The 23,831-nt window shown below is 45.3% G+C and overlaps 1 protein-coding gene across 2 annotated transcripts; it reads left to right on the top strand.

The window, feature by feature from the left end:
• Window positions 1-1,384: 1,384 nt before the first annotated feature.
• Window positions 1,385-22,224, top strand: LOC135378675 (zinc finger protein 431-like). Of its 2 annotated transcripts, none has more exons than XM_064611750.1 (6): window positions 1,385-1,613; window positions 4,458-4,579; window positions 7,418-7,525; window positions 8,594-8,803; window positions 12,775-12,921; window positions 18,590-22,224. In XM_064611750.1, the coding sequence occupies exons 3-6, from the start codon at window positions 7,504-7,506 to the stop codon at window positions 20,464-20,466; spliced, it is 2,256 nt and encodes a 751-aa protein (XP_064467820.1). In that variant the 5' UTR covers window positions 1,385-1,613; window positions 4,458-4,579; window positions 7,418-7,503; the 3' UTR covers window positions 20,467-22,224. The 2 variants fall into 2 exon arrangements, with proteins under 2 accessions (XP_064467820.1, XP_064467819.1); XM_064611749.1 differs by having other exon boundaries at window positions 8,579-8,803.
• The last annotated feature ends 1,607 nt before the right edge of the window (window positions 22,225-23,831 follow it).

Genomic DNA, 23,831 nt, shown 5'->3' with positions numbered 1-23,831 from the left:
GAGGTCTATTCGTGCGGATACGTGCAGAGCGGACATGTAGTCACAGAACTGGTTCGTAGACATAGGGGAATTGGCTCAGATCTGCCTGCTCTGTGTGTGAATATTCACTCAGAGTCGGGGCAGCTGCCTGTGCTTGGAGTGTGAGCTTCCAGATCCTTCCCACAATTCCTGTGGAGAAGGTATTTTCAAATGGTTTTCATCTAGACTGCCTTGCCACCCGAATCAGATTTTGGAAATACGGTGTAAAAAAATCACCGGAATGAAACATGTGGAACAACATGACCTGCCAGGCTTTCGTGCAGAGTGCACTTCTTCAGACAACAGATATGCAACATGGAATGGTAGAGCACAAAAAAAGTAACACAAAACCAGAAAAACTGTCACACACCAGTGCAGTGTGTGTTCACACACGTCACAGGGACAAGTGTCTGTCCAGTCCGGGTTTTTTGTTGCAAGTATAGTGATAAGCTGCCCTGCGACGAGTGCCAACTGGAAGCAGACGACACAGCACTAGATTGTGCAATCTCATTGTAGCCTCCGACTGATAGCTTTCCGGTTCGATGACTCACCATTGAAGGAGGCACATGGTAACACATGGGAAGAGGCTGTACAGATATACGGGAGTGTTCACCTAAAGTGATAAAAAATTCTAACTGGCGACGTACTCGCCGGAGGATTGTGGGACTTGCAATTACTTTCTGGAAATTTTTGCCGCCATTTGGAAGTCTTCGGACTATTTTTAATTGAGGGAAATTTATTTTTAATTTAACTTGGACACCTCACTTTTTTTTTTTAGAAATATGACGTCCTCCACGGATAACGACAGACTCAACAAAAACTATGCACACTATCGCAACAGAAAGAGTTGAAAAAAAAAGTAAAAATTTCGCTTTAGCTCCGCGTGTTTGATTGTCGCAAAGAAGAGCGCACGGCACTGGCGTATTTCATCCCCGGAACAGCTCCCTGCTTGATATCAGGAAGAGTTAAAATAAGATACGTATGACAGGCTACTCTGTCCATCTCTCAGTATGTGTGTCCGCTCCGAGTGTTGGCTGCTAGCGTGTCGCGTGCACGTGGTCGCGTGTCGCTCCAATGAGGAAATGCGACACCTGCAGTGTTCCATAAACTTTGGTCCCAAGCTGTAAAAGCCTTTCATCGATGCTTATCGGCTTCCATTCACCAAGCAAACTATCGGACAGACATCTTCTATTGACTCCGGAGAATGCAACGCATATGATAACATGATAACCAAAGAATGACCAAAATACGAAACTGAAATACTACAGCACCAACCGTCCCAGTGGCTAGCTCTGGCTACAGTGATCAACACACGAAGCTATTGGCCAAGCCGGTGGCCAAGACAAGCACACGCGATCCACCAGCAGCATGACCAGCAGCGCTTGTCTCCATCATTTCCTTTTCACTGCCTTTTCGTGCTAATCTGCAGCCTCAGAACATCAGTTCTCTCATGTTCCTGCGTCCATTTCTTTGTCGTTTTACTACACCTGTGACACCGCTTGGACGTGTGCCATGTGTCAAAAGGATTAGGCACATTAGGTGTCGCTCCTGTTTCTGTTTTGCGGCGAGTAACAACAACAGCTACGTGCATGACGGTGAGATGAGCTACACTTCGCTGCAAACAAAGTTGCAAATACGCGTTCCTCGATAGTTTTGGTCACGACACTGCATGTTGTAACATTAAATGTGTTCTACATAGTTTATTGTTGCACTCGAGTAATATTTTCATCAGACGTGCATATTGCCGAATAGGGCGCACGATCAATGTAATACGTGATTGGAATTTGTGTGGGATTTCTCTTTTTCTTCAGCCGTCATGCAACTTGGCATTGTCACACAACATAACTTCTAACATAGCAATTTTTATGATTTATGTGACTGTTACCTCATTTCCGAAGTTTTTGTACTGTTGGATGTAAACACCGGTAGCAACATTATCTCTCCTCTCACTAGCAAAGTTATACTAGAGTTCACCTCAAGAATAGTAGTACATTGTGCTATGGGTAAGGTCTTGTAACACGTTCATTTCATTCTCTTCTCACTTTTCCACAACTATTCCACAGTTTTCCCAATTTTTGAAGTTATTTTTTATACAAGGTGTATATTTTTATTGGTTACAGATTTTTTAAATCAAAACTTATGGAAAGCTACACGGATGCCCTTTTTGCAGGTGTGTTATGTGGCCAGGCGCACGTCCTGTCGGAAAACCTATCTAACTACTCAATCAGTGAATCAATCAATCAGACTTTATTGCTGATCAAACAAAATACATACAGTGCATATACAGATGGAGGTCCTATAGTTAAAACCTAGTTATGAACGACTAATTAGCTAAAATTAATGAACAAACTCATGAATTAGGTGTTTCTTTTGTTGTTTTTTGAAAATGCGAGATAGCAGAATTGGAGCCAGTCACTATTTAAATCCTGCGTTCAAGTCTTGGGAGAAAAGTTACTTGAAAAAGTAACTGAGTTAGGAGTTACAGTTATTATGTGAATAAAGTAGCTAGTTTACGATAATGGTTACCCTCCACAAGTAACTAGTTAAGTTACATGACAAGTAACTTTATTAGATTACAGTTACTTTCCAAAGTGGTAAACAGGATTCCAAAAACTTGTATTCGAAATTCTTCGCAAGTGTAATGCCAAGCACTTGTGCAGGTTACACTTGAACGACAGCTACTACCCTAAGCTTGTGACGCGAAAGTGTAAGGCAGTGATTTATCCAGACCCCCCCAACACCCCCAAAATGTTCAGCGGCACCCCCCTAACTTTTTCAGCTGTGTACCCCCTACAGGGGGTGCCCCTGCGATTTCAGCTCTATATATGTCGGTAATGATATGTTAAGGTGTAATGACGTAACTATAATAATGACCCCCCACCCCCAATTTTTTCTAATACCCTTCTGTGCTTGGGACTCTGGATAAACCACTGACATAAGGACGCTTTATCCCAAAGCTTCCTTACCTGTGCCGAACAGCTGCTCAATTTGGGCACTAGACAGGACCAATGCTGCTTCCATATCACACATAGGAGCACCGACAACGGAACTGCTTTCTTATCAATGTTACAGGAGTAGGCAAGCTAGCTGGAAGTTGGCTTGATGTTAACACTGCCTTGAGTATGAGGGAAAACACAGGATGAGGGACGTGTGTTCTCCTTGTCCTGTATTTTCCCTCAAACTCGAGGCAATGTTAACATAATAAACAACAGGAATTAGCCAAGGCAGACTGTTCAAGGCAGCATCATGTTTTGTTATCATCAGAGTAATGGTTCTGTTTTACATTGAGTAGTAACTTTAATTTGAGCTCTTTTGCTGCAGTGTAAGCGTTGTACATCTGTGAGAACATACATGTACTTGGAACATATCCTGGCACAGTGGGGTGTCACCACAGGTAGAGTCAAGTTTATGGCATCCTCCGAATGTGGCGACAGCTGCACTGTTTTTACATGCTCTTTCCTTTGGAGCTACGGGCTGTCATGTGGGCCTCAAACAACATTCAGCAATGGGTGAAGAAAGCAAATGCGAAAACCTTCCAGAATTAGTGCGAAAAAAATTATGGTTCTGAAGGTAACTTGTTACCTTAGCTGGTTACTGAAAATGGGTTAGATACAGCTGACAGTTGCTCTCTTAAGAAGAGTAATTAGTGAAAATTACTAGTTACCTTTCCAGTAATAAGTTTCTTTTGACTAAGATACTGTTCGAGTTAAATGTCCTGACACGAGCACATACTTCAAAATGTATTTCATTCCACTTCGTGGGCAACGTGTTTTGGAGTGATTTAGATGATTGGAGTAGATCTCTTGGCCAGATCATCCACTTTCAGGACCTGATAAGCCGGCTGAAGTGAGGGTAAGGTGAGAGAGTGATTTTGGTTTCAGCTGGTTTGCAGAGAAAAACTCGCCAACGGGTATTTCAGTGCATGTGCTCGTTCCTGGATGTAAAAAAAAATAACGATAATGAAAAAATGGCTTCCATAACGAATTTTGCAATACATTGAACACTTGGTAGAAATATTTATACTAATGGGCTTCAGTGAAAGGGGACAAAGAAGGTGGTGAGGATGAAATACAAATTCTTATTAGAGAGGATCAAGGGCGCAAAAAAACAAAAAAACAAAAGAAGGTGAAGTAAGGACAACCGCTGGAACAGTCTTCACTCACCGGAGATCTCTGAACAGTTTTTGTCTCGGGTAACACTCCTACTGTACATCACTTTTTCTTTTTTCTTTTTGCGCCCTTGATCCTCTCTAATAAAAATTTGTATTTCCTCCTCACTGCCTTCTCTGTCCCCTTTCTCTGGTGCCCATTAGTATAAATACCTCTACCAAAATGCCATCTGTGTAGCGTCCATGGCTTTTTTGTATCTATAAAAAAATCAAAACTGATCAAAATGAACACTCTGCATATCTTTCAATACATGATATATTTCTGTTCCAGGGTTGTCCATGAAGGAAAGCCGCCAGAGGAGCACCTAGAACAGCACCGCAAGCAACAAAATGGACTGGGAGACCCCATGCTGAAGTAAATTAAGAAAGACGAGGCTTCAGCTACAAAATACAGTAAGTTCTGTGTAGCCGCATGACACAGTCTACGGTATTCACCTTGGCTACGATTAAATGCCGCAACATGTACAATATAAGGAGGGTTCTGCACTTTTGCACATTACCATAAACACATTGAAGTCATCACAATAGAATTATCAGGACAGATTTTTATGGAAAAACAAAAAAATGACACGGGGGTAATTTCTCGAAGCCCACAGACAACTCGGAAATGCGGCACACTGCTTTGGTTTGGACTAATGCATGCCCTACAGGATCTGTACGACCAAAAAACCCACCGCATGCAATTACCAAAGACCGAACTCAGCGAGCATTCTTGGAACACTGGGCATTGTTTCGACTACGATAACGCGGTGACCTTGGCACGCGAGCAAAGATGGGGACCGAGGAAGCTCCTGGAATCGTGGCACATACGCGCTGATCCCTTGCATTGTAACAAAAACCGTGGCCCCCTTCCCGAACAATACTGTCATCTCCTTAAGTAGCGACTGGTTGTTGGCTCTCCCGCTCAGTCTTGCACTGATGATGCCCGTCGTATGACAGGCGAAACGTATGCTTAAAGTTGTTATTTGTTACGTTAAGTCGGAGTCCTCTCTTTCTTTCGTTATGTCATCTCCCGGCTTTTGGAGTATTTTCGCACAAACACAGATGCAGGACACTCCTACCTGTTCCCTGAAATTCACAAAACCCATTGAAATGAACAACTACACTGCTGACATCACTGACAGGCACATTGTTTCTAGCAATAAAACACAGACGAAGGGGCTCCAAAAATTCGTCGACTACAACCTAAAACCAAAAGTTTTGGGGTTTCACCCAATTCTTCCCCGAATTGAAGGTTGCGTCTTTAGGGTGAAACCCGTTTTTTTGCCGGCAAATTGCCCTCACTTGGATGTAACTTACTTGTTTGGTAGCAAACTTACTAGTTTGGTATGCAGTTACATCACCATTTGTACCAAACCACTACAGCTAGTTTGAGTAACTGATGAAAGACGGAAGTCACCGAAAAGGTTAGCCAGCTGTAGGACTCGAACCCACATCTTCTGGATTGCCGGTCCAGGGCTCTACCAATTGAGCTAAGCTAACACACCTCCCCAGCGACTTCCAAAGGCGCGTCATCCGAAGGGATAAACCAACCACTGTCTCACTCATCCCCCTTTCACTCTTACATTTTTCTCACTCATACGCACATTCATCGATGCAAGCGGTATCTGATGAACATGAGAAATTGATGTTCTGATGCTGGAACACATAGACGGGACAAATACAGTCAACCCTCGATTTATGAACACCCTCGGTTCCCCGAAAAATCGTTAATAAATCGAGGGATTCATAAATCGAAAATTCAGTTAAGTGAGTACTATCGAGCAAATGGAACAGTATTTCTGAGTTGATATTGTGTTTATAATGCAATATATTGTGTAATTTTGCTTTGGACCATGCCTTCCGCTGTGTCAATTGAGGTCAGGAACACTTCTGCAAAAACTCGTTTGTTGTTCGGATTTCGAGGGGTTAAGAACCGAGGGTGCAATACCTCGAAAACGTTTTGTCTGTTCAGGCGTCATTCATAAGACCACGAATAATCCCTTTGAAGGTTTTTGTTGGCCTCAGAATGATCCGTTCATAAATTGAGGGCAAAAACGCTGGGCAACTCCTAGTAGGTTCCCAGAAATTCCGTTCATTATTCGAATATCGAGGTTCATAAAACGAGGGGAAAATGCATGTAAAAAGTTTGGTTCCTCGTGCTAGTGTTCATAAAACGAGGGAATTCATAAATCGAAGGTTCATAAATCGAGGGTTGACTGTACATACAGAGCCTCAAGATGCCTAAGAAATTAATGATGAAAGATGGAAGTCACTGAAAAGGTTAGCTAGGCTGTAGTGGTTAGCTGGTTAGCCAGTCATGGCACCATCACTGCTGCGTTCGAGTGCAGTTATTACTTTCGCCACTAAATGCGACAACAATTTTGCGGCGGCAAGGCGGTTGCAAGCATCGGAAGTTAAGTGTTAGAAGATGGCTGAAGCAACAGGGGGCGATCAAGAATTGCTCCAGCGCGATGGATTTTGGACGCTTGGTGCCATGGGCCTGGCAACTTTGTCGTGTGCGCTTAAGTGTGGTAACGCTTTGAATGGGATGGAGCACAATGAGCTGCGGGCGGGCAGGGACAAAGAAAACAGTGGCGAAGAAAGTGGTGAAGAATAAATGTTATTGTATATCGTTCCCACCTGTTATGCTGCCTGCAAGTCTCTCTTTACTTTCCCCCCCAAATCGTGTAAAAATCGGGTTAAAAACTGGGCTGTTTGCTGCCTCATGTAGCTCACTTTGTGGAGCAGTTTATCGACAGAAGATTGCCTTCAGGAGGGGAGACAGAGGTGTTGTTAACGGGGGAGGCAATGACCAATCAAGAGGATGTGGCGAGAATAAGGTGGAGAGAGAGAGAGAAAGGGGTCAAGGCACTTGTCATTACGACGGTTAAACTCTTGGGACCGGTTTCACCAACGCTGGTTAACTTTGAACCGAGATGAAGCGTTGCTAAAACTTGAAGTTAACACTCAATTCTTTATTACAAATGCTAGTTGGTGAAGTGATGAATGTTTCAGTAATAGTGACTGCCTTTTGTGAAGCACAGTTAAGCATTAAATTCGAGCTAGAGGACCACTGATCTGGGTTCAAGCGTTAGTTGGCGTTGGTGAAACCGCGCCTTCTGTTGTCAGCCAGTGTCGTGTTTGTGTCGTCTTTCCTAAGTGTTACCCTGCACTGGGGTTTTTTATGCATCAAAAGAGAAAAAAGAAAGATAGAAAAGCATTCAGATAGAACCGTCTGTCTTTCTTCAGATGGCTATACGAGATTCTGTCAAGGGCCTCTCACAGACACCTCTTCTGTCCTACTGGGAACCCTTGCGGACACAGGCGAACTAAACATGGATGACACTCCCAAGAACAGTGAGTTTTTGCCTCTAATTAAGGCCCTTAGTTTTCCGCGATTTCGTGATTAATCCGGAATTAATCGAGGAATCCTTCGTTTGGCACAGAGTTTCACGGAATCGTTTGTTTTTAAGGGTGTGTGGATATTAGAGTTCTTAAATTCGAATCGTATATCAATAACTCGAAGTATACGATTCGCGAATTGAAATACCCAATATTCGGGTTTCCGTTATTTGACTATTTGCCGAATACGAACGACACCTCCCAAAAGTAGGCTTCACCTGACGCTTCCCTGCATGAGGTGAAGCCGCCCCTACAAAATTGAAGCCTGCTTTACGTAATCGTTTATGCTGCAGGACAAAACGGACAAATTGTAGTTTAGCTTAGGATAACATTAGCCCAAGTTAATTGTGTATACTTCACTTGAGGAATGGGCGGCGTTCCTCCCGTATGCAGTCTAGCGGTAGCAGTGGGGGATTTTTATTTGATATCTGGGAGGGTGCCTTCAAGAAGTTAAGACTTTAAATAATGGCTACAGTCCAAGAACAAAAAGGGGTGTACTAAAAATGTAACTTCCCCAGGGCATGTATTGTAAACTCCTTCCTATAAAGTTCCTATGAACTCTGTAGATGTTGAAAGATATTTCAGCAGGTATAAAATGATTTCAGGTGACAGACTGCATCAGATGAGAACGCAAGATATCATGTATGTAATGCTGAGCCACAACAGCGCTTTGGATCTGTAATTTTGTAACATATTTTTTGTTCCCACGTTATCCAAGCAAATAAAGTGTCGCCCATATTTCATGCAGCTGTTAACTGCTTGCCGCATAAAATCGCAGAATTTACAAGTCAGTGCCGCGGAATTTTGAATTTGCCGCAGCAGAAAACAGAGTGCCTTCCCTCTAATCAAAAATCAATTTTCTTAAATCTGTTTAGTTCTAGTTTTTAATCAATTACATAATTAGTCTTTCAGTTAATTAATTAGTTTTTAATCAGTAAACCGGTGCATCTTTTCTGCATTCAGGGAGCACACGACAACTGTTGATGTGTTTTTTTACTGCTGAACCAGCTTGCCTCTTTACAGGAGCTGCCAATGGTTTGTTCCGCATCAACGATGAGTCACCAAGTTCCAGCCCTTCAGATTCACAACTCCGAGACATGCAGCTGTCCCCAATGTTCAGCAGCCAGGTCATGAGAGTAAAAGTGGAACCTCATGAATCTGGATGCCTGATACAACAGGTCCACATCCTGCAACAGCACTGCAGGGAGCCTGCATCGGGCGGAGATACTTGCGGTAAGATTTTGGTGACCTATACATACTCGTGGGGAGGGTTTTAAAGGGACGGTCTTGTGCCCCCTGCTCCTTTCATAAAGTGTACCATTTGATTGCCCTTTGTTGAAAATGGAATACTTCTAATTTACCCGACAAAACACGCCGCAGTTATTACATAACCCAATTAAATTGATAAAGATTGCAGAGCACGCCCCGATCTGTGTTGGCAACAATAAGAACGGCCACGTCGCCCTGCGGGTAAGTCTGTGATAGGATGCAGAAATCGTCTGCTTTTGCGCGTGCTAGCGCATCGGCGTGAGCAGACGACTTTCAGAAGTTACTGGGCACCGCGGCAACTCTCGTACATTTTCTTTCAGTTCTCAGGTGAAAAACGCGCATTCTAAGTAGTGGCAAGCATGGTGGTTCAGAACAACTATGTTAATCCTCAGAAACAAGTTAAAAGTCGCAGAACAACCCCATCCACAATCACAAATCTGAAGTCGCTGGCCATCGGCGCGCGCTGTCGCATTACAGCTCCGACCAAAAATATAATACGCGCGCTTCCATTACACTCCCCGTTGTACACTGATCATGCTTCGAAATGAAGTGTTGCTGACGACGTACATGGGGAAGAACATGTTTATTTAAAAACCGCATTAAATACTCGCGGAAAGAAAACATGTGACTTAGCTTCCACGTATCCGATTGTGCGCCACATTATGGGAGACCCCACAGTCAATGCTCGGACTACATTCTCCGCTCGTGGAGGTATATGCCTGAGTGTCCCCATTTCGAGAGCAAAGGGGATTACTCAAACCAAGGTGCTTCTGCAAGTTATAATTACCATGACAACGACGACGCACCCGCAAGCCGACGTCATAGGTGACGTATGCATGAGAGAGGCGCAGCTTTCGTCGTCTGCTCTTACGGCACGTTTCGTCAAATTCCTCGAAAATGACTTGGTTATTCCGAATGAAATTTTGACGGTTGTATGTGTACAGTACTCGTGAAACTAGTTTTGGCTAAGTTTCGGAATCGCCCCGGCTGTATGAGACCGTCCCTTTAAGGAATGTTCTTCATGAACGTGTCATAGAAAGGTTTCAGTAAACTATGTGCTACGCAGGCATTGTAGGTTTACGAAATGATGTGGAATGCCATAGTAAGGTTACAGCAGATTACATAATCCTGCAGTGAATGTTTTATGGAATTTTCCTTGGGAACATGCTCTAGTAAGATTCTGTAGACCACCGTATAAAACAGGGTACAGATTGAGGTTTTTTAAACGAACAAACAAACAAGCAAGCAAGCAAGCAAGCAAACAACAAAAACCTTGGCCCATACATATTCTGGTTTATAGTAGACCCCGACGTTTTCGGGATATATTTTTTCCTAAATTCGGGGCATAAAAATCGGGTAAGTAAACATGTGCTCTAAATTCATGCAAATTTGGGTAGAAAAAAAACTTCCAGTACGCTAAATTCGTGAGAAATCAGGCTCAGTTACCCACACAAACTCTACTGGTTTGGTACAAACAGTGATGAAACTGCATTTGCTGCCAAACAAGTCGTAGTGTGCATTCCTACAGACGTCTCAATGAAGGCAATTCACTGGGTGAAAATCGGGGTTTCGCCCTAAACAGGCAACCTTCAATTCGGGGAATGCAAATTCCTTGCCTTCCGACACCTCTGACTTTTTTCTATGCAATACAGTATGTACAGATAAATTGAAACAGAGGCTGAGTTCTTCCCACCAGAAAAGGTGCCTCCCCACTGTATGCACCTTCTTTACGAAGGGTACAAAAGGTACCTGACTGGTGCAGCCACCCCTTGGCATGAAAAGAATGCGAGAGTGCAGATGGTTGACGCAGTCTGCAATACAGTTGAACCTCCATATAACGAATTTGTAAATGCTGGCTCTTTGTTTCGTTATATCGAGATATTCGTTAAATGGAACACGCCAAGTTAAACAAAGATGTCCACCGCACTACCAGCGCCGCACGTTCCACAACACGTCATTTGTCATAAAACAGGTACTAAGGTAAGAAGGGCACAAAATATCAAGCTTTATTCATTACATAATGCTAGGTAACGCGTAATTTGTGCACAATGTCGCTCTGAGTGTTCATAACCTTTGTAACTCCAGATGAACCTCAACTGCTTTCTCCTACGCGCTCGCGTATCGAAGTTTCTTGGTTGGTTCACTTGCACTCATGACGTCAGGAAAGAACAATAGTACACCGCCGAAAAAAACGAGAAATGGGTACATGTCACGTAGACGTCTGCGTCAATGGAACCTTGAACGGCAGCGGCATCATGCCCATTTTACCACCGTCAGCATTAGCGGCGCGAACGAAAACAAGTAATGAAAAGGCACATAACCGCGACGTACTGTCGTCGTCATCAACACAAGCAGATTAGACTTCGCGAGGTGTCAGCAAAAAATGTTAGCAATGCGTGTTTTCTTGTTCGAAAACTGGTGCGAAAAGACCCTCGTGCCGGTTTTGAAACAGCGTCGGCGCACCGATTACCGGCGGAGGCGACGCACATGTCGGCACGTTCGTGCCTCCACCACGTGACAACTGAAGTAACCAACGAAAACTCGCGTAAGGACAACGGAGATGGAAGGTTTCTCCTCCTTTTCTTCGTGGTGAGGGGGAAAGACACGCGCTGAAGAGCCCAGGGACTTTGTTAAATAGAGGTGACCAAACGAACGTATTTCGTTAAATTGAGCTCAAAAATGCATTGGCGTCTATGCGGACGCACTCGTGCAACGGAAATTTTTCGTTGAACGGAGGATTTCGTTAAATCGACGTTCGTTATTGAGAGGTTCAACTGTACTGTTTATAATGGTGTCTTTCAATGGGGTCAGTTAAATTTCAGTTGATGCTTTTCTTGTACGCCAATCTCAGTCCCTATGACAGCATGTGCTAAAGTTGCCATGTACATTGAACATTAATTTTCGAGGGGCTGTGAATAAATCGTTAGTTGCAGCTTGCAGTTGAACGCTGTGCCTGCGTCGTTTGTACTTGTCTTCCCCGCCTTTCTTAACCATGTATTCGTTTAACCAGCACACATTTTTTGTACTCTCATTACAAACATTTTACGCAATTCGGAACTGCGCCAACCACAGACGATGCGACGCAGATCAACGTCTCTAAGAAGACTTTCGTTGATTCAGTGGTGGATGCGGGAGGGGCGATTACCCCCCTCCCCCCCCAAAAAAAACGTCAGTTGATACATGAGATTTCCCTCTGCCCCCTCCCCCACTACGCGCTTCAACAACGAAACTGCCCCCCCCCAACCAGCACCACCTAGATAGAGAAAGCCTGTCAGAATTCGTCTGCTACTGCAATTCACCGTTCTGCGAATTCAAGACCAGGCAAATGATTGCAGCTCACCTGGAACCTGCAGACCTAAATATTTAGACAAACAGTGCAAGACGCTTTCCAGAAAATCACTTTTGAGAAAGAGACCATTTTGCGCTTTATTTACAAGTTTTCCCATTTAGTTACGCGGGGACGTTCAATCACAATTCGAAGACGACGGTGGTTCTTCTCCATGGCCACGACCACTGAGAGCACGTTCACGATTGGCTACGGCCATTTGAAACACGATCCTGATTCGCTGACTCTTAATCGTTCCGTTAAGTCAACGAGGGCGCAGGTTCTCTGTGTCGAGGTGGTGTTGCCCCAACCCTGCGACATGGTACATACCTGTAATCACATGCTTTCGTCACTCTGTATTGAACAGTGCGGCGGTTTCTCAGCTTGGTGCAGAAATGGGATGCATGATGCCTTGAACGAATGCGAAGGTGCTGGGGTTCTGATTGCACTCTTCGAAATATAATGTACAGGCGCTGCCCTCTGGCACTGGGTGCAAGTAGTGCAGGCGAAAAGAATGTACCTAGATCTAGAAAGAGATTAGAGATGAGTGTCACTTTACTTGAAGCTTTGGCAATGTGTCTTACTCCCCCTTCCTTTCGCTTTACTTTAGGAGCACCGACTGGGATGGATCACAGTGGAGACGAACCTCGAGACGACTCTTCAAATGAACAGGTGTTCATAGAAGTGAAAACAGAGCCTTATGACACTGCAATTTTTGCAAGGCGGGACCAGATGGGACACGGTGTTGACTCGGAAGGTGATATAAAATAGTCAAGGCGATTTATATCTCAGTCACACGGGGAGTTTTAACGGTCATCGATGCCATTCAACTAGTGCGTAGTGTCCCCTCGTGTGAACCTTTCGAGGAGCATCGATCCTTTTGGTGTGGTTCACACGTTACATGCTGGGTGGCGCTACGCACATGTTTGTTGGTTTCAATGACCATTAAGACTCGAGGCTACTAGTCAACAAAACACTGAGTTGCGGGGCGCCCACAAAAAGGGGGTTGCAACGGAAATGCTTTTTGATTTTTTGCTGGGCACATACGAGGGGTGTTCAAGTCAAACTGGGACTTTCTATCTCCCGAGTGTACAAATGGCTCGCGCTACTTCTTTTTCGTCATTTTCACACGCGACAGGCCTCCGCGTTCACCACGTGGTGGTCCAAAGTTTGTGGAATACAGAAGACGTGTGCTGGACAAGATGGCCGACAACGAAGTGAGCACGTACATCAAACAGCGAATTGTGATGAAGTTTCTCGTGAATGAAGGCGTAAAGTCTCCTGAAATTCACAGAAGACTTCAGGCTCAGTATGGCCACGATACTCTTAGCCAAAGCAAAGCGTTTTAGTGGTGCAAATGGTTCCCAGACGGTCGTACATCAGTGCAGGACGATCCCGGCCGGTGCGGCTCAGAGCCCAGTGTCAGAGTTCCTGAGAACGTCCAACTTGTGGAGCGCCTGATCCTCAAGGACCGACAGATAACATGTCTAGAACTGGCTCGAAAGATGGACCTTTGTGTGGGAACGTTGAACACTCTCATTCATGAACACCTCCAGTTTCAGAAAGTTAGTGCCCGTTGGGTCCCGAGGCAGCTCTCCATGTTTGACCGGCAGAGAAGACTGGAAATCTCCCAAGAGCTAAAGTACCGTTTCAACACTGAAGGACAGCCGTTCCTTGATCGGACCATCATGTGCGATGAAACGTGGGTGCACCATTTCACTCCTGAGTCTCAAAGCACAAAACAGTGGAAGCATCCGGGCTCGCAAGCTCCCAAGAATTTCCGAAGCACCCCGTCTGCGGGTAAAATCATGGCCACGGTTTTCTGGGACAAGGTTGGCATTGTTCATGTTGACTTTCTGCCCAGACTTCTGCTGAGTAGTGCATATTACTGCCAGTTTCTCGGGGATGTAAGGCGCTGAAGCAAAAGCGGCCAGACCTCATCACCAAAGGAGTCCTCCTCCTACAGGGCAATGCACACCCGCATACCGCGCATCTCACGACATACACCTTACAGGAACTTGGCGGGGAGTTGCTGCCACATCCCCCTTACAGTCCAAACCTTGCCCCCAGCGATTTCCATCTCTTCGGGCCACTGAAGGCGTTCCTTGGGGGCAGGCACTTCAGCTGCGACGACGAGGTCAAGAATGTGGTCCAATCATGGCTGCTACGCACTGTTAAGTATTTCTAAGCTGCTGGCATTCAAGCCCTCGTGAAACGCTGGGACAAGTGCATTAGTGCAGCTGGAGATTACGTTGAAAAATAAAACTAATTTCTCGCCTGTAAGTTCATTTTACTTTTGCGAAAAATAAAAAGTGCCGGTTTGACTTGAACACCCCTCGTACAAACCTCCATATAATGAAGTAGATAAACTTGTCCATGAAACTTCACTCTAGCGAGACCTTCATTCTATACAAGGTGTCCCAGAAAATGTCTAATTGAAAAAACTATGCCCCCCTGAATCATGCAGTCAATGGCATTTGTTCTTAGTATGTTTTTGCCACTTCCTGATGTGAATGTCATTTAACTTACGAGGGTGGTTACATAAGTTTCGGGCCCGACCAACTTTTAATAGTCATAGAGACGAAACAAGTTTATGACTTTTTGACATAGTCACCCTTAACTTCGATGCACTTTTGACACCTTTCAACCAGCATTCTTATACCCTTGAAAAAATAGTCAGAAGTTTTGTCCGCAAAATGCTGGAAAACTGCCTCTTGCACCTCACTATCGTTTTGAAATCTCCGTCCTCTGAGATCCCTCTTGAAGTTTGAGGACAGGAAGTAGTCAGTCGGTGCCAAGTCTGGACTGTAGGGTGGGTGGTGGATTTCTTCAAAGCCTCCTTCAGTGGAGCCTTCGCAACAGAAGCCGTGTGGACAGGGGCATTGTCCCGGAGCAACCGGACACCTCGACTGAACCTGCCGCGCCTTTTTCCTTGATGGCGTCTCGCAGTCGGCGCAGGAGTGAAGCATAATAAGTCGCATTCACTGTGGTGTTCCTCTCTTTGAAGTCGATGAGGAGGGTCCCGTGACAATCCCAAAATATTGTTGCCGTGATCTTCTTTGTAGATTGTCTGACCTTGGCTTTTCTTGGGGGTGCTTCTCCTGGTTTGCGCCATTCCATCGACTCCTTTTTCGAAAGGGGATCATAGTAGAGCACCATAGTCTCATCCCCTGTGACAATTGACTTCAATATTTCTTCTTTGTTCTCTTGACAGAGCTCCAAAAACTCTTTGGCACAGACGACGCGGTGTTGCTTTTGAACTGACGAGAGAAGGCGTGACACCCATCTCACACTGACCTTTTTCATGTGAAGGCCCTGGCCGATGATGCGAAAAACTGTTGTTTTGGAAAGCCTCAGCCTTTCTGAGATTTCCTTCACCTTCAGACGCCTGTCGCTCAGCACTTCCTCCTCGACAAGAGACAAATTTTCTTGTGTCACCACTTCCACTGGACGACCATCGCGTGGATTATCTTCAATGGACTCTCGCCCCAGTCGAAACTGCTCGAAAGTCTTTTATCGTTGTGTACGACGGAGAGGCTTCCCTGTACACGTTGTCCTGTCGCGCTTTAATTTCTTTAGGCGAAAGTCCCTCTTTTGTCAAGAATTTTATCACAGCGCGGTACTCGATTTTTTCCATTTTAACTGAAGAGGGCACCCTGGCTGTTTGAAATGCCGCTCTGCAACCGACAAAGGCATGGAGAGGGTTGAGGGTGGTGCTCCGGCCCTCCAACAGATGGCGCCACGCGTCCTTAATCGCATTTTCAAATTCGCGCGCATTTTCTACCTCGGGCCAGAAACTTATGGAACCACCCTCGTAACTCTTATTATGTTAATTTTTACGAACTGGACTCTAAAATTTGTAAACTAACGGTCGCTGTCTTTTTACCCCACCATTGTGAAGCGCGTGCCAAATTTACTCAATTTCGTGATATTTGATAATTGACACAGACATTAAGGGCACTCTCTTATCGGGAAAAAATAGCTGCTCAGATCATAGCGTTTGATGACTCTTTGTGCGCTGTCATTGTCAGTATGACAAAATGAGGTTGCTAAACCAAGCCCACAGGGGGATGGCAAAAAAGTGACAGCTCTTGAAATTGGTAGAAGGAAGGCATTATTCAAGCAGAAGCAGGATGTGATACGCCATGCCTGTCTTATCTCTTTCTGGGTTTACCAACCCCCTTTCGTAGGACTGGCATCGAAGACGCGCAAAATGTAGTCAAGCGCTAGGCTCTGGGTGCTCTGGAAAGCAATATCTCTGTCAGTCATCATGAACTTGACATGCAGTTCACATTGGTGGGGTAAAAAAGCTACCTTTACTTGGCAAATTCTTCAGTTGAGTTTGTAAAAATTGGCATAATAATTAATAAAGCTTAAGGGGGGACGTGGATTTCAACACAAACTTCTTTATTTATTGGTAAATTTTGATGGAATTTGGTATAAGTGCTGATAATGCCACCAAAATGAATATCCCAAGATATCACAGTGATATCTTAAGAAGTTTTTTTTTCTTTTATCTCCACATCTCGTGGAGGGCCTGCAGGATTTACAAAATATTATAGAAGACTGCTTGGGCATTGGGTGTATCCTCAAATGTATGCTGCATGCCGTGACATTTGCGTTTTTGTTTTTATTAAATTTCTAGCACTAGAATTTTTAGTTTCCAGTATTTGTCATCTGGTTACAATCAATGCACTGGTCACAGAAACAGATAACTGTATCCCAATTTCAAAATGGAGTAACATGCAAAATCAAGAATGTCATGGTGTACAAATAGCATCAATGAGCATAATAAAACAAACAGGATCAAATTAGGCCAGGTAGTTGCTGGGATATCAGCTCCACAAGCAGAGCAGGAAGCCCAAAAACCCCTTTTTGAGAAAACAGCATCCGAAGTTCTACGTTGGCATATCCCACACTAAAAAAGTACCAGAGCTAATTACTTTTTGGTGCCCTTCCCAAAAATAATCTTTTTGGTCATCCGAAAACAAAAAAGTAGATACACGTACTACTCGGATTCCAGAGTGGGGAATGCTGTGGTGGGAACGTGCACGTCAAATGCACACATATCAGCTTTTCGTTTTCTCGTTTCTTTTTTTTGGGGGGGGGCGGGGGGCGGGGGGATGTTTTCAGGGATTTTCCCAGATTCAAAAGGCCCGGCACGTGCTTTCCGCCCGCGCGCGACAGTGTCTTAAAGCAAGCTTCTCCTAAAGCACGCAGGGTTTAGGTGAAGCCGACTTGCGGAAGGGTGACGCCTAATATTGCCAGAAGTCGTCGTGATATGTTCCCTCCACGTATTCTGATTGCTTTTTTAGTAAACCAGTGCGGCGTCACACAGCTTTGTGCTTTATTATTGGGAGGGAGGTAAGAAGACAAAGACATAAGGAGATGAGGTTCAGAGTCAGAGTTCAGAGTCATTGCTTGCATCGCGTAGCATGATGTAAGCGAGTTCGTGGTAAGGATGGTGAGGGCCTCCCTCCTTCCTCAAAAGATGAAAAAAAAACTGGTGCGCTCTCGTGTCACGGTGGGAACAACCTCTGGTCGTTTGTATCATCGTAAAGGCAAGGTAATGCGTTCGTATCATCCAGGGTTGGTTACAGAAAATATTATTGTTTCCGGTTCCGTTTTCGGTAACTGGTAAACTTGGCTTTTCGTTTCTGTTTCCGTACTGTACTGTAATTTCCGTACTGTACTGCACTGTAATTTTGGTACTGTTTCTCATCTGGAATTCGTACTGTCTGGTTTTGGCTTTTTCATGTCAGATATTCTAGTTACATAATGCAGGCAAAAAGACAGCCAAACACAAACACTAAAAGACTTTAATGCGAAGTTTGTCACGAATCTTACACACCTCAAGTAGATGCCTCTCTAGTTTGCGGAAATACATGCCTTTAAGTTTCAAAAGTCTCCGCTCGTGCACAAAAATAACACGTCATCCAAAACTTTCACGTCCATCTTGCTGCGCACTGTGCTCAACACGAAAGAAAGTCCTGAAAATAAACGAATGACTGAATGAGTGATGACTGGAAGAATAGTGTGGATATATATAATTTTCACATTAATGCAAAAACACTGAGGGAAACATCCTGCGAATTTGCCTTCCGTTAACCTTACCACTTTTGAATTTTGTTTCCGTTCGCATTTTCGTTTCTTATTGAATTTCGGTAATTACCGTTTCTCGTTTCCATTTCCGGTAGCCAACCCTGGTATCACCTGAACTGTAATACATGAAAAGAATAGGCATTCCGGCCGTGACCGGGAGAGAATTCGTATCATCCGAAATTCGTATCATGAAGATTCTACTGGCTATTAATTCTACTTCAACTATTCTACTATTAGCTCTACTGGTGAGATACCTGCTCGATATCAATTTATGTATTCAACCCCATCTGCACTCTCAGTGTTCCATTTTTTTTCTATTCCAGAAACAACAGCAGGCACTCGTATGCTCCACATTGAGGATGAGCCCACAGATGTTTGTGATCCTGCATTTTCAGATACACAGTCCAGCATCAACACAACAAAAGAGGCTGGGGAATCGTCAGTCTCTGGCTACGAGGAAGATGGGCTTTACAAGTGTGCTTGCGTTCCCATTGCGCACCTGGATGGTGAGCTCAAAACTCACGAACCGAAGCTACTTAACTGTGACACGTGTTCCAAGACGTTCCGTCACATGTCTACTTTGAGAGCACATGCGAAAAGTCACAATGGAAAAGGGTTCTACAGATGCCAGATGTGTGCACTTGTATGCACGTCGCCAGCTAGCCTGGAATGCCACATGCTCGCACATGCTTGCAAGAAGTCTGAACAACATCCTGTTTCATCGACGCATCACGTGGGAGGCAAGAGGCTCAGGTGTGATCCCAGTCCAGCTACATCCTCCCAGTCTGAGAGTGCCTCAAGCCAGCCGCATAAGCGCACGGGTGAGAAGCCGTACAGGTGCGACCTCTGCCCCGCAGAATTCACCCTTGGCAAGATCCTGCGGCGGCACAAGCTGACACACACGGGTGAGAAGCCGCACAAGTGCCATCTCTGTCCTGCAGAGTTTGCCCTCAGCACAAACCTGCGGCGTCATCAGCGAACACACACGGGTGAGAGACCATACAAGTGCAACCTCTGTCCTGCAATGTTCGCCCGCAGCGCAGACCTGCAGCATCACGAGAGAACACACACTGGGGTGAAGCCGTATAAGTGTGATCTCTGTCCTGCAGAGTTCAGCCGTTGCACTGGCCTTCTGTGCCACAAGCGGACACACACTGGTGAAAAGCCCTACAAGTGCGATCTCTGTCCTGCAGAATTCAGGTACAGCACGAATCTGAGGTGCCACAAGCAGACGCACACGGGTGACAAGCCATACAAGTGCAACCTCTGTTCTGCAGAGTTCTCTCGCAGAGCAAACCTGCAGCGTCACGAGCTGTCACACACTGGTGAGAAGCCGCACAAGTGTAACCTCTGTCCCGCAGAATTTGCCCTTGGTGCAGTCCTGCAGAGGCACAAGCTGACACACACGGGAGAGAAGCCACACAAGTGCCATCTCTGTAGCGCAGAGTTCACCCTGAGTGCGAACCTGCGGCGTCATGAGCGAACACACACGGACGAGAAGCCATACAAGTGTGATTTGTGTCCTGCAATGTTCACCCGCAGCCAGGACCTGCGGCGTCACGAGAGTAAACACACGGGCGTGAAGCCGTATAAATGTGATCTCTGTCCCGCTGAGTTCAGCCGTTGCACTGGCTTGCTATGCCACAAGCGAACCCATACTGGCGAGAAGCCGTACAAGTGCGATCTATGTCCTGCTGTGTTCAGGTACAACACGAATCTGAGGTGCCACAAGCAGACACACACGGGCAATAAGCCGTTCCAGTGCAATCTTTGTCCTGCAAAGTTCTCCCGCAGGACAAACTTGCAGCGTCATGAGCAGACACACACGGGTGAGAAGCCATACAAGTGTGATCTCTGTCCTGCAGAGTTCAGCCGCAACACGGATCTGCAGGGCCACAAGCGGACACACACCGGCGAGAAGCCGTACAAGTGTGATCTCTGCCCCGCAGCGTTCAGCCACAGCACGAACCTGCGGCGTCACGAGCAGACACATAAGGGCAAGAAGCCATATAAGTGCGATCTCTGTCCTGCAGAGTTCAGCCAGAGCACGTACCTGCAGCGTCACAAACAGGGTCACATGGGAAAGGAACAGTACAAGTGCACGCTATGCAGTGCCATGTTTGTCCGCCGCGAGCACCTGGCACACCATCTGGACATGCACCTGCAAGGATCTGTACAAGTGCAGGAAGTGCAGCCGTGACATGTCCGTCCGCCATGAACAACCACCATATGTGTGCACGCATGGGCGAGAAGCCATACAAGTGTGACCTCTGTCTTGCAGGGTTCAGCTAGAGAACGCAGGGACATACGGGAACAGTACAGGGGCAGCTGTGACATGTCTGTCCGCAACAAACTACCTGATGCACCATATGTGTGTGCATACGGGCAAGAAGCCATACAAGAGCATGATCTCTGTCCTGCAGAGCTGAGCACGCACTGTGGTGTGACCACGACCTACTAGATTATAGCGACCATGTCACCCTTTCCATCGCTGCATTAGGAGGCTAGCGGTGGTGCTACACATCAGCCCAGTTATTGCTTCCTCAGTTTCCACAATACTTTGTACTTCAGCTTACCTTAGTATTGTTGTACAAGCTGCAGATGTCCCGCGGCAGATGCTTCTTGCTAAGGTACATTATCATCATCATTATACGCGTTTTCATAGGAGCTGTTGCTGTCGTCTGGTACGGTAGTCGTACGTCTGCTTCTGCGTGTTGAAATTTTCTTTTTTTTAATTCGGTGTTAGTGCCGCGAAGCAACTGTGGCTATGAGTGGTGTACAGACGTGGATAGATGGAGAGAGAGGACAGCAGGAAGTGGTGGGGGACAGGGGAGGATAGGGGGAACTGTGCCGACATTCATCTGGAAAGTCTTCCGAAAACACACGGAAAACCTCAGACAGCACAGCCGGTGACAGGACTCGAACCCGTGTCACCTCCCAGTCTCGGTGTGGAAAGCGATCATCTTAACCACTACGCCACAGGAGCTGGTGTGTTCAAAATTTAAATTTCCATTGTCCAGTCATGATGTAGATCCCGCGGACTGATGTGTAGTGCCCCCTAGCGGATCGTGCAGACGGGCTTCTCATAGGGGTTGCCGATTTTGACATGGTCATCATAATCTACAGGTTTTCCCGCCGATTTTAATCCAAGCGCCATCGAAATTAATCCATGTGCCATGCAAACTTTATGGGGCATGGATTAATTTAGCTGGCACTTGGATTAAAATCGCCGGGAAAACCTGTAGTAGGTCGTGGGTGCGACAAACCTATGCCTCCATGTACTACACCAGGCCTGAAACCTTCTAAGAAAAAAGGCCGTGCCACACGTAGTATGCTCGCACGCCACATTGAACCCGAACCAATATGACTAAACCGAACCGAAAAAATAACGGTTCCGATCCCTGACGCCAATAGCCGTGATATAGTGTTGTGGGTCACAATTGGGGACTGTGACATCCTTTTTCATGAAGAGCAGGTCTTTATATGACCTGCTGACCATGAAGGCAATTGTAGCAAAGTTCTTCTCACAGAAAAAAAAAAGAAAAAGAGCCCCCAAGCGGCTGCGTCTCCAAAAATTCATGAGAGGTGCACCCAAAATGCGCAACTGCTACTCTGGTATTGAAAATAGCTTGGTGACAAAAGTGCAATTTTTTTGTGTAGCAGGAAGTGAAACAACATTATTTTTGGCAAGAAGCTCTGGTCAAGACACGAGGCACAAATATGACAAACTGTTCCATAAGTCTCATTCCAGGACATATACAGGGTGTTTCAGGTAATGTGATAAAAAATTATAACTGGCGACGTACTTGCCGGAGGATTGTGGAACTTTTGGGAAATTACCGTCTGGGAACTTTTGCCGCGATTCAGGAAGGCTTTGGACAATTTTTAAGTCGGGGAAATTTATTTTTTGAATTTAACTTTGAAAATTGCCGAGCGAACCTCACTTTTTTATTACAGAAATATGAAGACCTCCATGGATAACCACAGACCCTGTGAACATTATACACAGTATAGCAACAGGACTAGTCGAAAAAAAAAAAGTAAAAATTCCGCTTTGGCTCTGCTTGCTTCATTTTCACAAAGAAGCACACAGGAAATGTGCATTGAGAGGATGAAGTGTCCTCGCCTTCATTTGTTGTGCCTTCTTTGTGATAAGGCTGTGGTTTTGTTTTCTTTGTGATAAGACGGTTGTCACCAGCATCAAAGTCAAAGCGAAGAAAATAAAGGTAAAACAAGAGACTGGAATACTTCCTCCTCTCCCCGCACCTTCCGTGCGATCTTCTTTACAACAATCATGCAGGCGGGGCCAGAGCGGAATTTTTACTAATTTTTTAGACTATTTCTGTCACGGTACTGTGTATAGTTTTTGTTCGGTTTGCGGTTATCCGTAGAGGACTTCATATTTCTGTAAAGAAGTGAGGTTCACTTGGCAATTTCCAAAGTTCAATTGAAAAAAATAAATTTCCCGCAATTAAAAATTGTCCAAAGCCTTCCTTAATGGTGGAAAACGTCTCCAGTAGGTAATTGTCGAAAGTCCCACGATCCTCCAGCGAGTACGTTCCCAGTTAGAATTTTTGTCGCTTTAGGTGAAACACCCTGTATAGTTTCCCATTATTTCTGACCAAGAATGCAAACGATCTCACCATGTTATCCTGCATAACGTCATTGTTTCAACGATACGGTGGTTCATCAGTACCATCAGATGATGCACTGTGTGCAAATATAAGGCACATTTCAGGACCTTTGGTTTTTATTTCGCATGTCGTACCGCTGCACCCCGAGATGCTGCACGTGACAAAATCGCCTCGGAGGCGCACTCCCTGAAGTGTCAATTGAACAGTTCCGTTAATTTCGGTGCTCGATATCATTTCATGTAAAAAAAATATATAAGAAATGTTCTGAGCTAATTTTGTATGATTATCCTCTGTAATCCCCTCAAGACAGCGGCTTTCGGACGCGACCTTGTTCGCCCGTAGCATCGAGCGTAGTTCAACTCAACCAAGTTGATGGCTGCGAAAATACCCCAAAAGCCGGGAGATGACATAACGAAAGAAAGCGAGGACTCAGACTTAACGTAACAAACAAACAAACTTTAAGCAGACGTTTCGCCTGTCATACGACGGGCATCATCAGTGAAAGACTGAGCGGGAGAGCCGACAACTAGTTGCTACTTAAGTAGATGACAGTATTGTTCGGGAAGGGGGCCACAGTTTTTGTTACAATGCAAGGGATCAGCGCATTGAAGGATCAGTTGATGGCGCTGTCGAACACATGACATCATTTGTTTTCGCAGAGGGAGAAGTCTATTTGGTAGAGTTGAATTACACTTGAAGCTAGGGCGATCAAGGTCGCACCAGAAAGCCACTGTCTTGAGTGGATTACGATGGTGCCTGAAAGGGACGCGACCTTGGGTCCTACATTTCTTTCAGTAGGATGCAGCGAACAAGTGCCCATTTGTGGAACCCAGCCTTCCGATTTGTTTCGGTTTCAGTCTCTGCACAAGCGTTATTGACGACGTTTCTCAGGTCTATAGGTGAATTCCCATAGCCGCCACTGACATAGAAA

Source organism: Ornithodoros turicata, chromosome 1 (genome assembly GCF_037126465.1).
Source record: "Ornithodoros turicata isolate Travis chromosome 1, ASM3712646v1, whole genome shotgun sequence".
In the NCBI taxonomy this organism is placed as follows: Eukaryota; Metazoa; Arthropoda; class Arachnida; order Ixodida; family Argasidae; genus Ornithodoros; species Ornithodoros turicata.
The sequence above is the reverse complement of the archived record's forward strand: the minus strand, read 5'-3'. Positions and strand labels throughout refer to the sequence as shown.